Genomic DNA, 15765 nt, shown 5'->3' with positions numbered 1-15765 from the left:
CTCAGTAAAAGTAAACGAGTGATATAAACTGTAAAAAAAACAGCTGATGTTGATAATTAGCTAATTTAGCTGAGAATTGTTACACATGATACTTTCCATGCCTTAAATTGAAAAAGGAAGAGTAAATTAATCTACAGTAAACTAAGTACATTTATTTTATCTGTATGTTTAAAAAAAGTCAAATATACTGTTAACATTTTCAAATAAATTCTGCATTCAAGGAATTCTAATGCATTTATAAATCTATACAAAATAAAATGCATAAACAAAGTTGCCATACTTCAATATACTATTTACGCCTCTGTTACTTATTCCTTGTCCATGGGACTGGCTGACATTCACTCAATCACCCATTCACACTCTTTCCCTAACTCACTCCCTCTTTCACTCACTCCACCAGTGGTGGAAAGAGTACTGAAATATCCTACTTATGTGGAAATACTGTTACTTTAATGACATTTCACTTAAGTAAAGTAAAATCACAAGTACTCGGAAAAGCTACTCAATTACAGTAATGAGAATAGTTGTAATTAGTTACTTTACACCTCAGTTAAGTTTTCAGTATAGAAACCTTTTCTTGCTGTTTTACTGGTCTCCTGGTGATACATTGGAGCAAATATGGACTCGACATCCATCCAACGGTCTTCATGGGTCGAGTGTTAACTTGATGAGCAGGTAAGTGTCATTATACAGCAGATGGAGAAGACCTGTCCAGGCATAAGCGACAAAAGCGGTTGCTTAGTGTCCCAGGGCGCCAAAAATATGTAGAGCTGTAGAAAGCTTGCTTTACAACTGCAACATTTTCTCTAAGAAATTAACTTTAAAACGTACAATGGGGGGGACAACCATGAGCTGTGACGTCAGATGGAAGTTCACAAATGCAAGACAGTATGTGGATACAGCACACAGGCAAAACACTAAATCTCAGAGGATAATCACAAAGACTGGAGCTGTGAACAGTTTGTTATTAACAATTATTGGAAGCCCAGCCGTGAGGCCAGGCATCAAAAAATTTGTTGATACTCATAATGTTCCTCTCCACGGAAATCTTTAGTAAAAGGCGAAAGATTTATGCGATCTGAAGAGAAACCAGAGTGTACTGCTGACTGTAAGGACACTGTTCCGACCGAGTTCTCGGCCTTACTATTCACAATTGTGGGTTAATGGAAAACAACAACAAAAATCTTAAAATCGCCGATACAACACACACAGATATTACAGTTCCCCAATACAAATTAAGAGTTAAGTGTTATAAGTGTCATTGCTTGGTAAGTTCATTCATTCTTTACACAGACGAAATGCACGCTGGGCATTATCAGATCACTCCCTGGTTTGCCCCGTTCAGTCCTAAAAAAATAGTATAATCTGCAACGCCAGCGTAATTTCAGCAAAAAGGAGAACATCTTTGTCTTAAAAGTTTAGCTACCATCAAAAGTCTACTTTCAAAGTTAGAAACAATTTGCCACCGGAACGAAATACTATAACACTTCTACATCGAGCATGCGCCGTTGAGACCCGCAAGCAACTTGTTCACAAACCAGGCGTGAGAAGCAGGGAGGAGCGGCGGAAAAAAATATTAAAATCAGAACATTTAACTGGTGGGCTTTACAATTGCGTGTAACCGCTGTCTGCAACAATGTGTCAATTTAGAAGTCCAACAGTAACTCAACGAAGAAAACGTTTTTTTTGTTAAATAGTCTAGCAACCTGTTAAAACAGTTGTTTGATTTATGGATTACCTACTACCCTGAAAAACACAGCAAAGCATTGGATATCGCTTAATTAGCTCACTAGCCCAATAGGCCTAAAGAAAAGTCTACCCAAATCACTTAAACACAATTATTTTCAAAGGCAATACCTTATGCTGAATGGCTTCTTATTCAATTTCTACTTAAAATCAAATTGTTTTCTAGGAACATGGATTTTTATATATAATATTGCTAAAGCATGTTAACATGGTGCATTTTTGGGGCAAACTAAATTCTTCATGAATGGATCACTAGCTGTGATGGTTACATTAACAGCTTTGATTGATTTTATAAAGTGCACTTCTGCTTTGTCCTTTAGATGGCATCATCCCATTCACAATAACCTGGCATTCTACAGTCGCTGTTACTGAATTTTACTCCACACTCTCTAGAGTAACTCTTTACCCATAACAGTCGGCCTTCTCTCTCTCTCTCTCTCTCTCTCTCTCTCTCTCTCTCCTCTCTCTCTCTCTCCTCTTACTCTCTCTCTCTCTCCTCTCTCTCTCTCTCTCTCTCTCTCTCTCTCTCTCTCTCTCTCTCTCCCTCCCTCTCTCTCTCTCTCTCTCTCTCTCTCTCTCTCTCTCTCTCTCTCTCTCTCTCTCTCTCTCTCTCTCTCTCTCTCTCTCTCTCTCTCCTGAATCAGCAGTTCTCCAGCTCCATGCAGCAGCCTGCAGAGAAACAGAGTACTGGACTTAATTATACATCCACAACTAGCCCTTGCCTTTCTCTATCACTTTCTCCCTCTCTCTCTCTCCATTCCCTCTCTGTCCCACAACCAGCCGCTTGCCTTTCTCGATCACTCTCTCTATTTCCTTCTCTCTCCCCTACGACCAGCCCTCTGATTCTATCTCTCTCCCTCTCTCACACACACCAGACAGACTGACAGGCATGCACACACACACCAAACAGACTGACAGGCATGCACACACACACCAAACAGACTGACAGGCATGCACACAAACACCAAACAGACTGACAGGCATGCACACACACACCAGACAGACTGACAGGAATGCACACTCAACAGACAGACTGATAGGCATGCACACACACACCAGACAGACTGACAGGCATGCACACACACCAGACAGACTGACAGGCATGCACACACACACCAGACAGACTGACAGGCATGCATACACATACCAGACAGACTGACATGCAGGCACACACAAACCAGACAGACAGGCAGGCAGGCAGACAGACTGTCTATCTGTCATCCAGGTGTTTATTGGTCATCTATCAGCAGGTAGCCTCCATAAATCCTCTAACATAGTTTCATCTCATCTGAACATGAGTTAATACACAATCTGGAGCAAGCCATGCACACATACTTGTTTGAGACAATGCACTGTGTTGAGGTAAGGGTTTTCCGTGCGGCTGCCCCCGTCTAGTCTGACAGTGAATTATTAAACACGTCTTTGCAGCTTACGCATTTATACAGCCCACCTGAGTCCAGTGACACAACAAATGCCAACATGTGTGTGTACGTGCGTGCATGCGTCTGTGTGTGTGTTTGCCCTCACTGCATGTGATATCAGTTAGTTTCCACCTGTATAACCTTTTTTAAATCTGTATTGCTGGAGTACACTATGTTAAAGACACTATAGCGGAGAGGAGAGTGTGAAGGTGCGCTTGTGTGTGCGTGCGTGCATGTGTGTGTGTGTGTGTGTGTACACTGAACTCTCCCTGCAGGGTTACCCAGTGGAATTCTATGAGTGAATCTGAGAGGGATCTTTGGTTTGGACTTGCATTGGGTTCAGTGTTTTTTTTTCTTCTCCTCTGCTGGTGAACTTTTGAGTGTGTGTAATGTGCACCTGAATGGAAAACTTAGCAAGACTGATAATTGCTGTGTGTGCCTATGCCTGTGTTTGTCGTGCTTGTCTGTGTGTGTGCGTGTGACACTGATCCTGATGTCCTCTCACTGACACAGCCAGTCTGCCTCTCACCAGGACACCACCAGCCCTGCTGACAGACAGACAACACATTAAATGCTAACAGGACATGGCAGACACACCACAGACTGGGAACCAAAGAGAGAGAGCGTGACTCACTGATCCTTGCTAAGTGACCTTAAGACAGAGACTGACCTGCAGAGACTCAGAGAGGCTCTGACACTGACCTCAGACCAGCCAGAGGTGACAGGAATGATACCACACAGCAAAGACACAACCCTATGTCAGAGAGAGGAGGATGTGGAGGAAGATGAGGAGGAAGAGGTGTGTCCTGTGTGTTTCATTGAGTTTGACAGTTGTCTCCACCCGCCTTCCACATTACCCTACGGTCACACCTTCTGTTGGCCTTCCCTGCTGCACCCTAGCCTGGCAATGTCAGGACGGACATACTGGCCTCTCTGCCGACACTTTCTGGGTCCACTTTGTCTCAACCTGCTATTGGCTGTGGCTTCTCCAGTGGGCTGGGTCCATTTCCTCTATAGTCCCCAGTGTCAGTAACAGACTGCAGTACTCAGGGGGAGATAAACATAGTCTCACCCGTCTCCACACCCATTACTTATTTTTCTTCTTCTCTCTCAACTCTTTCCTTTCCCATTTTCCCTCATCTCACCCTCCTCCTCTCCTCAGACCCTAGCCCCCTCTAGGGTATCGAGTTCTAGCCAGGGAAGAGGTTGTGAATGTGGGGGTAGGACTCTCTGTATGCTGCTGTAAAGCTTCCATTCAATCAAAGCCTTAGGCTGGAGTAGGGAGGGAGGCCAAGTGAGAGGGCACGATGTTGGGTCTGAGTCAGACAGCGAGTGGCCTTTCTGTCAGGGGGATTTCACTGCTCTGCTCAGGGCAGATCTCTCTCTTTCTACAGCATGACTGACCCTCACGTCTGAACTTTCATGTGAGACATATGAGACTGTAACTCCACACACATACAAACGCACTTAGCACACACACCTAAACACCTACACACACAGAAGATATACACGCGTACTCCCTCGCACACCTGGAGCTTTACGGTATGCTTTATGCATGTCATTACTCATCTGGTTATCCATACAGAGAAACAGAGCATGTATTCAGACACTGGTTCATCTGTTTGTATACAACCTCAGAGCATATGAAACAGTGGTGCCTGCCTGCCGCCCGGTGTTTGTGGGGGTTGGGCTGGTGTTATGGGAGCGCATTCTCCACCAAACTAAACAGAAACAGGGAGCACTAGATTAACATACTCTGATGAAACCGTGGAACACACACGCCGCTCATCTGGGCTAGGGTGCTGGTCTACACACGTCTATACTAATGAAGTCTGTGTTTTCCCAGAACTGCTACCTATTATTCACACAGATGGAGGATTTAGCCAGTCAGCAGAACATTTGGGAAATGTTTCACATCAAACTACCTTTATGAGGACCAAACCGGAAACTATATCTGAATTACAGTAAAAGGAACAATGTTATGATCATGGGTTTACTAGCTACCCTAGGTCTTCTTAAGTGGCCTGTGCATTGCTCTTCAGCTCTGGATTAAATAAACCATTTCCATGCTGTCGGCTAAATAAACAGTCTATCTGTTTGGTTTGTATGCATTACATTTTCTCTGATCACAGACAATGTGCTGTCTTGTAACCTTGTATGTTTCTTCTATTGCAGTGATTATGTATAGTGTGTAGAGGTATAGTGCAGTGTTTAATGTATAGTAGTGTATAGTCTAGACACATATATTGCAGTTCATGTTTAGTGTAGTAATCCGAGTGAGTGATAGACGCAGTTGCTCCTCTTCCAATTACATTAGAATGATGGAGATGAACACATGCTCACAAAGACAAGAGTCAGAGCCTCAAAGAGAACAGGAGGGAAAGAGGAACGGAGATGTAGAGAAGAGAGATAATTACTCAGTTAGAACCAAACAAAGAGAGAAAGAGCTGTATTTCTCATTTTGAAGAGATTGAGTGAAAGGCAGAGATAGATAGAGGAGAGGGTGAGTGATGACTCTCTCCACCTCCAGTAAGGCCAGCAGAGTGGACCCCTTCAGGCCTAGTGCCAGAGCCAGCATCGTCCCTGTGACAGACGGCACTGCCCCCACCTTCATTAAATAGTGAAGACGTCTCACTGCCCAACTCACCCGACACCCTGACAAACACACACACACACCCAGACACACACACATATACCCAGAGACACACATACACAGACACCAAAAGGAAGAGAGAGGGTTATCAGCCTGTAGTGGGTGGACTAGACGATGGAAGGAAAGCGAAGCATTACTGTAACTGTACCTTAATAGACGTTACACAATCATATGAATCACTGGTATACTGTAAGTGTTTATAGTTAAGGGGTTAGGGTTGTGACTATTCCACGGCAGTCTTTTAGATACTGTTATGTGTGTGTGTGTGTGTGGGGGGGGGGGGTGTTAACTGTAACTGTATATGCCCTTGCTGTTAATACTGTCCATTAGCAATAAAGCACCGTCATAATAATAATAATATCTCTACCATGCCAGAGGGTGGTGTCCTATTACTGCTGGATACTAGGTGTGTGTGTGTGTGTGCAGCCAGTGCAAAAGATCCACTGCAAAATTTGACATCCATCCAGGTAAGCAGGACATCAGGAGATGACTTCGAAACCAGCCGCGAGGGCCAACAGTGGACGTTATTACCATCACGTAGGCTTGAGTTCTGGACGGGGTGGTGGTTGGGCATAAGCTGCGAGCTCTGGCTCTGAGGGTCGCATTTTCAATAGCAGATCTAGGCACTCTTTCATATATTGTTTTTACCTTAACCCTTACCTTAACTAGGGCTATTGCAGTGACCGTATTATCGCCACACCGGCAGTCACTAGTGATGAAGGCAGTCAAATTCCACATGACCATTTAGTTACGGTAATTAGGCTTCTCCAAACTCTGTTGCTGCTGCTGGTCATTAGTAGCCTACCAAACTTTCTAACTGCCTGGTACTCCGTACTCTATTGTCGCTCTAATCACTCGGCCATCAATGTAAATATAATCAAATATCTAATCAAACACTTCATGAGAGCCCCTAAGCTCATGTTGTGCAACATTGGTACCGTAGCGCCAAGTCTAGGTCCAAGATGCTTCTAAACAGCTTCAACCCCCAAGCCATAAGACTCATGAACATCTAGCCAAATGGCTACCCAGACTATTTGCAGTGCCACCCCTCACCCCCTCTTTACACCACTGCTACTCTCTGTTGTCATCTATGCAGTCACTTAAATAACTCAACCTACACCGATCCTCGACTTCGGTGATGTCATCTATAAAATAGCCTCCAACACTCTACTCAACAAACTGGATGCAGTCTATCACAGTGCCATCCGTTTTGTCACCAAAGCCCCATACACTACCCACCATTGCGACCTGTACGCTCTCGTTGGTTGGCCCTCGCTTCATACTCGTCGCCAAATCCACTGGCTACAGGTTATCTACAAGTCTCTGCTAGGTAAAGCCCCGCCTTATCTCAGCTCACTGGTCACCATAGCAGCACCCACTCGTAGCAAGCGCTCCAGCAGGTATATCTCACTGGTCACTCCCAAAGCCAATTCCTCCTTTGGTCGTCTTTCCTTCCAGTTCTCTACTGCCCATGACTGGAACGAATTGCAAAAATCTCTGAAGCTGGAGACTCACATCTCCCTCACTAGCTTTAAGCACCAGCTGTCAGAGCAGCTTACAGATCACTGCACCTGTACATAGCCCATCTGTAAACAGCCCATCTATCTACCTACCTCATCCCAATACTGGTATTTATTTATTTATTTTGCTCCTTCGCTCCCCAGTATCTCTACCTGCACATTCATCTTCTGCCAATCTACCATTCCAGTGTTTACTTGCTATATTGTAATTACTTCGCCACCATGGCCTATTTATTTCCTTAACTTACCTCATTTGCACTCACTGTATATAGACTTTTTGTTTTCTTTTGTTCTACTGTATTATTGACTGTATGTTTTGTTTATTCCATGTGTAACTCTGTGTTGTTGTATGTGTCGAATTGCTACACTTTATCTTGGCCAGGTCGCAGTTGCAAATGAGAACTTGTTCTCAACTAGCCTACCTAGTTAAATAAAGGTGAAATAAATAACATGTACATACTACCTCATCTAACCGGTACCACCCTGTATATAGTCTCACTATTGTTATTTTACTGCTGCTCTATAATTACTTGTTACTTTTATTCTTATCTGTATTTTTTTTTAACTGCATTGTTGGTTAGGGGCTCGTAAGTAAGCATTTCACTGTAAGGTCTACACCTGTTGTATTCGGTGCACGTGACTAATAAAATTTGATTTGATTTCTATAGGCTATGTAATTGTGGGAGAAAACAACAGAGTGATGGCCGCTAATAAAAAGAGGAGGATCAGCTTTCTATAGACTAGGCCTACTATATTTATTTCTCAACTTTCCTAATATTAAGCACATTGCTTATCTTTACAATCTGGCATGAAAATAAACCACGGGGAAAGGCGTCATCCATTCGCTAAGTGCAAAGATTACATGTATTTTTTTCCACTGCCCCTTTCGATATGCATGATAATGGTTCATTCTACATCAGAACAAATGTCACACATATATTACTTAGTATATGAAAATGATGCCCAGCATAAGAAACACATCTTTTTTAAATAATTTGTTCAATCATGTAGCCGAGCTCATATGTTTTAATAAGATTTGTATCACAACTAAAGTGGCCAAATAACAAATTAAAATGAAGGACATGAATCCGGTGTAGAGCTTAACTTGCATATACTGTATAAGCAGCGCTTGAGTTTTAAGTTTGGGGAAGATCATTTTTTACTGTAACTGTGACTAGTGTTTTTGTACATGTGGACAGTTCATCTAATATCTTCAATATGCACCTCGGAATTGGATAAGGATGCGGGCAGTTGCGTCCCCGATGTGTCTGTCTTAACTTGTAGCCTGTTAGAAAGACCAGATCAGTTGACGGAGAGGTGTGTGTGTGTGTGTGTGTGTGTGTGTGTGTGTGTGTGTGTGTGTGTGTGTGTGTGTGTGTGTGTGTGTGTGTGTGTGTGTGTGTGTGTGTGTGTGTGTGCGTGCGTGCGTGCGTGCGTGCTATAAATTGAATGTGTGGATTTTTGTATTGTGCATTACGGCCACAAAGAGGCATTATCAAGTGCTTGTCAAATTGTGAATAAGAGACTATTGGAGTTTGTCCAGCCTGCGCAAAACACTAAGCACTTCAAGCAACTTTTTTCTAATCATCATTAGTCTCTCATCAAGCTATCCTACAATGTATTAAAAATCTAAACATATAGCCCAATGTTTGTAGAACAACTAAAGTTACATTAATAACTCTAAATTAAGCATAAAGGAGTACCTATTTCTTTGTTAACCGCTTGACACAGAATAGAAACCTCAAATCATTTGGAGAAAATATTGATATTTTATTCAGCTTTGTTCAATTCTATTCTTCATACTATAAAATAATGCCATGGAATTCTAAGCAAATCTTGTCTGCTAAATGAACTAGCGTAGCCCACAGCCATTTGCATAGCCACATCAGGACCAAACATAGGGACAACTCAGAGTACTCTTTTCTTTTGAAATAGACTACATTTTCTTTTTTATCATGCTTCTTCAGACCTGTCTAAAATAAATAATGGATTTATTGTGAAGGTGTTGGCTATATTACATGGATTTATTAGACTTTTTAAAATGTAAGCCAGAAGATGCTGAATGTGTTGTTAATTAACGCTCAATTACCGTTAGACCAACAGTTATTTGCTTGACAGTCACAGGCAGCGCCAAAGCCCTAACCTTAATCATTCAAAATTCATCCCTAAACTTAACCGTGGAGTTGATTTTGTTTTAACCCTATCCCAAATTTGATGTTTAGGGACACTTAGTCTTACTTTCTTACCTACAGTATATCTCCCTGGCATATTACATCATTTATGCAGCAGCATATAAGACATTTTTGGACTCACCTTGTTGTAATGTGCTCACTTGAACAGGAAGGTGGTGCGGTACGGTGGTCCTTCGTGGGTAAATTTTGTCATCAAAGAAAAAGAGACCGTGTTTGTATGCGGCTTTATTAACTCAGTGATATATATGTTTTACATTGTTTTCAAACTGATATGTGACTCATATTAATGCAAAAATAGCATGCAAATCAGGCAAGCCCCCCCCCCCCCCCCCCCCCCCCCCAAAAAAAAAAGAATATATATATATATATATATATTATTATTTTTGTTATTTCTATTTTGATAAAAGCCACACCTGCCCTGAATGACGGGGCGCCACTGTATGGCTCCCCCAGTGATTTTACCCATGTGCCCCTACTGAACACCTGGTTACGTCACTAAGTTGTGTGGCAGCGAATCACACACACAGTCTGACTAAGAGACTGCTGACACACACACACTGCAGCCCCCCCCCCCCCCCCCCCACCACCACCACCACCACCCAGCTGCAAAAAGAGAGAGCGAACGAGAGAGAGCAGAGCAGCGAACACACACATGCAGCCAGACCAGCCGAGCAGGCAAATGAGGGATGGACGCACTTCCATTCGCGCTCCGGAATAACGGATTAGCAAGTGACATCGCAGAACAGACGGTGATTATTGAACTATTACAAATCCATTAAAACAGGCAGTATTACACACCACTCTCTTTAGTAGGAAGCGCAGGAATCACTTCCTGGAATTTCACCATCCAGCAGTTTGGAAACTATAAACGAACAATGCATTCTGCCGCAGACAACTAACTTAAAATAAATACATACCGAGGCAATAACAGAAAAGAGTGACAGACTCTCTTTTATCAAATATTTCTCTTCTCTCTCTACTCTCCTTTCAGGAGAACCTGATAAGCCTCAGCGATTCTCACCACCCGACCAGCGCGTCCGTCAGTAGGGTCACCTTCGTAATTAACACGGGCGCCTTGTGGACGTGCGTGTGAGTGAGCTAGAGACCGTTATCCATTTGGAGCGAGAGGGGAAGAAAGAGAGTCTGGATATAACCACTATCCAATCCTCCAGACAGCAGCAGAAGCCGCAACCGGACTCGGTCCTCCAGAGTAGCCATCTAGCCGCACCCCCAGTCCCGCAGCCCCATGCAGGATGCCCGGAGGGGAGCGCTGGTCCTGGGGTGTCCTCCTGGTCCTACTCAGCCCGAGTTCATGACACCCTGGGCTGCTTCATCATGCGTCTCCTACCCGCTCCAAGCGCTCACTCTCTCCGGCTACTCTTTCTCTTTATCTTCGTGATGGGGGTGGCCCCTTCCCCGGCTCTTACAGCAGGCTGCCCTGACAGGTGTGTGTGTGACGACCAGCTGGTGGTCCAGTGTGCCGGGCAGGAGCTCACCCTCTTCCCCAACGACCTCCCTCTAGCTACCCGCCAACTCATCATCTCCAACAACCGCATCGGAGAACTTCCAGCATTGCAACTCAATTACCTGTCTGATCTAGTATACCTGGACGTCAGCAACAACACCCTGATGGAGATCTCAGAGTCCACCTTCGGGAATCTCCGGAAGCTGGCCTACCTTGACCTGTCCTTCAATACACTGACCCAGATCGAGGACCGGACGTTTGGACCGTTGTCTAGCCTTGTGATGCTACGGCTAACAGACAACCCGGGGCTAAGTGAGATCCACCCGGATGCGTTCTCAGAGAACATGGCTCTGCAGGTGCTGGATGTGAGCAGGAACAACCTGACGACGCTGAACATCAGCTCTCTGATTGCCCTGCCCTCTCTGCGCTCCATGGGGCTCAGTGGAAACCCCTGGAGGTGTGACTGCGAGACGGAGGACCTCTGCCTCTGGGTCCAAATAGAAGGATTCAAGTTCCAAGGTGAGAATGGGGATGGAGAGGTCAAGGGGGCTTTGTGTGTGCGAGCATGTGAACCACTGTACAGAAAGCAGGATTCAAGTTTGGGGATTTAAGTGATTCTGTTTGTTTATAGAATATGGGTGACCTGTGCCAGTGTCTTGCTCATGTGCTCCTATAAATGTCATTTTATTTGCCTACTGTCTTTAATTCAGCTGCAATAAATGTCTAGCTTGACAGATGTTCAGAGAAAGTGCAGTCCTAACACTCAGGTGGTGTAGATGGATAAGTTATTAGACCTATAGCTTAGACTGTTGACCTGCACTGTGTGTTTTGTTGTTGTACCATTCTGGCGAGTAAACAGGCAGTTGTCCTCTGCTGGGACGTAGAGCCAGAGATGCTCCAAGGTCTTATCACTGCTTATCGTCGCATCAAGTCATTTAGCTAATTTGATGGTGGGCGCTCAGTCAATAGTCCCTGACTGACAGCCCACTCAGGGACGCCAGCACTGTTTTCACAACACACACACACACAGAGTCAGAGCTAGAGCCTGAGCCAGGGTGAGTAACATCACAGGAGCACAGGGATTGGTTTGGAAGTCTCAATGATCAGAGGACTTCCACACCCCATACACAGACTCTCACTCGTTCACTCTCCCACTTTACTCTGTCACTCCCTCCCTCTCTCTCCTCTCTCCCTCCTCTCTTTCCTCTCTCTCTCCCCCCCTCTCTCGCTCCCTCACTCTCCTCTCTCTATTTCTTACACCCTCTCCTCTCTCCCTCCCCTCCCCAGTCTTTCCCTCGCTCCTTCGCACCTGTCCTTCACATCACACCAATGACTCTCCCAAAACTCTGCAGATATGCAGACATTTTCATCCTCAATGTCTATTGAATTTCCACACTATCTTTGCCAAGAGAGCAGGACTGAGAGGAGGCCTACAACGACATCATCGCTTCTCCTGTCAGTTAGCCTCCTCTCAGAATAGGATCCTACTGATTTAGGTCTACTAAAGAGAATAGAACAAGTATAATAGCCCTACTCACTGGAGGATAGTAGTCTAATTACTGGCACACAGATCAGTGGAGCATCCCACCATTCATCTACTATGTGAGAATGTAGCCTTCATGAAGAGCGTTGAGCATTTTGGTACAGGGGCTTGTCGGTGTTCCAGGTTCAAGCCTGAGAGGCCAGGGTAGAGGTACTGACTAAGTCCACTATCAGTGTCAGCGCAACTCTCTATCTGTATCTGTGCCATTGGTTCTCTCCTCCACATCTCTCATCACTCCTCCTCTCTCGTCGTTCTTCTTTGACCATTCACCCTCCATGCAGCTGCATCAGGTCCTGGTTACAGGGAGTTACTGGTACTTTGAACTTGACCAGACACCATGCAGAGAAAGAAGGGATGAGATATTGTTTTTATGTACAGTAATGTTGAGATGAAGCATCTCTCCCTTCTCTCTCTCCCGTAGTATGGGATTACATGGATGTCTATTGATATTGCAGCCATATCCATGTACACTAACCAGAGTGACAGTCGGAGGAGAGGGAATGGGGTCAGGAGAAGAGGGTGCGTGTGTGTGTTTGTTAGCGGTTGGTGTATGCGACTGTGTGTCTTCGTTGTTTAAGATGTCTCATGTTATGACTGCAGGGCTGAGAGTGTAATGTAAAGAGATTCCCGGTGTCTTTAGCTCGTCCTGTGAGTGTGTGCGTGCATCCGTGCGTGCGTGTGTGTTCCACCTGGGCTCCCCATCTTCTAGCACGATTAATCAGAGCCCATTCAGAATTTGTCCCTTCCCCTCTCCTCCCCCTTATCTCACTACTGTATGCTATGAAAGGGATTCATCACGCTAGCATAGCAGATGTGAAGTAGCTAGCCAATTATACAGTGACGTCACCTTCCCTGAGAAGCCTCGGCCAACCAAGAACATGGTTAGCAAGCTGCTTGGGGTGTATGTTGTGTTTTTGTGAACGGGGGTTCACGTTGCGGATTGGCCGTACAGGGATAGACTCGTGTTACACTTTCTGAAAGGAGAAGGCTCCCCAACAAACTTTATTTAGTGTGTGTGAGCGTGCATGCGTGCATGTGCTCGCATGTCTGTTCTTTGGTGGAAAAAGTACCCAATTGTCATACTTGAGTAAAAGTAAAGATACCTTAATTAATAGAAAATTACTCAAGTTAAAGTGAGTCACCCAGACAAAAACTACTTGAGTAAAATTCTAAAAGTATTTGGTTTTAAATATACTTAAGTATAGAAAGTAAATGTAACTGCAAAAATATACTTTAGTATCAAAAGTAAAAGTATAAATAATTTCATATTCCTTATAATAAGCAAATCAGACGGCTCAATTTGGCTCAAATGTGAAAAGTACACTATTTTCTTTAGGAATGTAGTGAAGTAAAAGTAGTCAACAATATAAATAGTAAAGTAAAGTACAGATACCCCCCAAAACATGACTTAAGCAGTACTTGAAAGTATTTTTACTTACTTTACCCCACTGCGTGTGTGTAAAGAATGTGTCACTTGTGTCCGTGTTAACATGTATTTACACAACCAGCCAACAAAGTCACAGAGTGCCGATGGGGAGAGAGAGAGACCGTAAATCATTCATTATGATCAGCAGTCAATGATACCTTGAACAACTACATACATTATTAACCAGATGGAACAATCTTTGGATTCCCTGCATTGTTCAATATTTTATTTCTTTAGAGTCTAAGACGTTGGTTGCTAAGCTGACATGTAGAATTGTTTAAGATGGTCATACTATGGATAATTTAGCTAATTGGTTTGGAATTTTAGGAACCTTTTAGGTATAAAAAAAATATATAGATTTTGGTCTTTACTACTAAAGCCCATGGAAACGCATTGAATACATGCAGGTAGCCTGGCGGGTAGGAGCGTTGGGCCAGTAACTGAAAGGTTGCTAGATCGAATCCCAGAGCTGACAAGGTAAATATCTGTCGTACTGCCCCTGAGCAAGGCAGATAACCCACTGTTCCCCGGGCGCCGAAGACGTGGATGTCGATTAAGGCAGCCCTTCGCACCGCTCTGATTCAGAGGGGTTGTTTTAAATACGGAAGACACATTTGTGTTGAATGCATTCAGTTGTACAACTGACTAGATATCCCCTTTCCCCTAACACATTCATTAATGGCAAAAGGGACAGTTAACAAATAAATCATAAGAAAAAAGGTTTTTAAGCGTCTGTCCTAAATCTTGGAGATATGAAACAACTCAGGAAATATATATACACTACCGTTACATTTTTGGGGGTTACTTAGAAATGTCCTTGTTTTTGAACGAAAAGCTTTTTTTCCCTCCATTAAAATAACATAAAATTGATCAGAAATACAGTGTAGACAGTAAATGACTATTGTAGCTGGAAACGGCAGATTTTTAATGGAATCTCTACATAGGCTGACAGAGGCCCATTATCAGCAACCATCACTCCTGTGTTCTAACGTCAACAGTGAAGAGGCGACTCCGGGATGCTGGCCCTCCAGGCAGAGTTCCTCTGTCCAGTGTCTGTGTTCTTTTTCCCATCTTAATCTTTTCTTTTTATTGGCCAGTCTGAGATATGGCTTTTTCTTTGCAACTCTGCCTAGAAGGCCAACATCCTGGAGTCACCGCTTTACTGTTGACATTGAGACTGGTGTTTTGCGGGTACTATTTAATGAAGCTGCCAGTTGAGGACTTGTGAGGCTTCTGTTTCTCAAACTAGATACTCTAATGTACTTGTCCTCTTGCTCAGTTGTGCACCGGGGCCTCCCACTCCTCTTTCTTTCTATGTGAAGGGAGTAGTGCACAGCATTGTACGAGATCTTCAGTTTCTTGGCAGTTTCTCGCATGGAATAGCCTTCCTTTCTCAGAACAAGAATAGACTGACGAGTTTCAGAAGAAAGTTTTTTGTTTCTGGCCATTTTGAGCCTGTAATCGAACCCACAAATGCTGATTCTCCAGATACTCAACTAGTTTTATTTCTTTTTATTTCTTTTTATTTCTTCTTTAATCAGGACAACCGTTTTCAGCTGTGCTAACATAATTGCAAAAGTGTTTTCTAATGATCAATTAGCCTTTTAGCTAATTAGCTAATTCAACGTGCCATTGGACACAGGAGTGATGGTTGATGATAATGGGCCTCTGTACCCCTATGTAGATATTACATAAAAAATCAGCTACAATAGTAATTTCCAACATGAACAATGTCTACACTGTATTTCTGATCAATTTTATGTTATTTTATTGAACAAAAAAAATAGATTTTCTTTCAA

The 15765-nt window shown here is 43.6% G+C and overlaps 1 protein-coding gene and 1 non-coding gene across 2 annotated transcripts in view; one reads left to right on the top strand and one right to left on the bottom strand.

Moving 5' to 3' along the window:
• Positions 1-982: 982 nt before the first annotated feature.
• Positions 983-1098, bottom strand: LOC116353189 (U5 spliceosomal RNA). The gene has a single exon (XR_004202557.1). It is a non-coding gene; the product is annotated as a U5 spliceosomal RNA (small nuclear RNA).
• Positions 1099-10164: 9066 nt separating this feature from the next.
• The window catches only part of lrrc52 (leucine rich repeat containing 52), a 44295-nt gene continuing 38694 nt past the window's right edge, over positions 10165-15765 (top strand). The window contains exon 1 of the mRNA XM_020499663.2: positions 10165-11516. Within this exon, the coding sequence (XP_020355252.1) occupies positions 10868-11516 (649 nt within the window). The 5' untranslated portion in view covers positions 10165-10867. The remainder of the gene's footprint in view (positions 11517-15765) is intronic.

This window comes from Oncorhynchus kisutch, linkage group LG13 (assembly GCF_002021735.2).
Source record: "Oncorhynchus kisutch isolate 150728-3 linkage group LG13, Okis_V2, whole genome shotgun sequence".
Taxonomy (NCBI): domain Eukaryota; kingdom Metazoa; phylum Chordata; class Actinopteri; order Salmoniformes; family Salmonidae; genus Oncorhynchus; species Oncorhynchus kisutch.
Note: the sequence above shows the minus strand (reverse complement) of the source record. Positions and strands in the feature narration are given on the sequence as shown.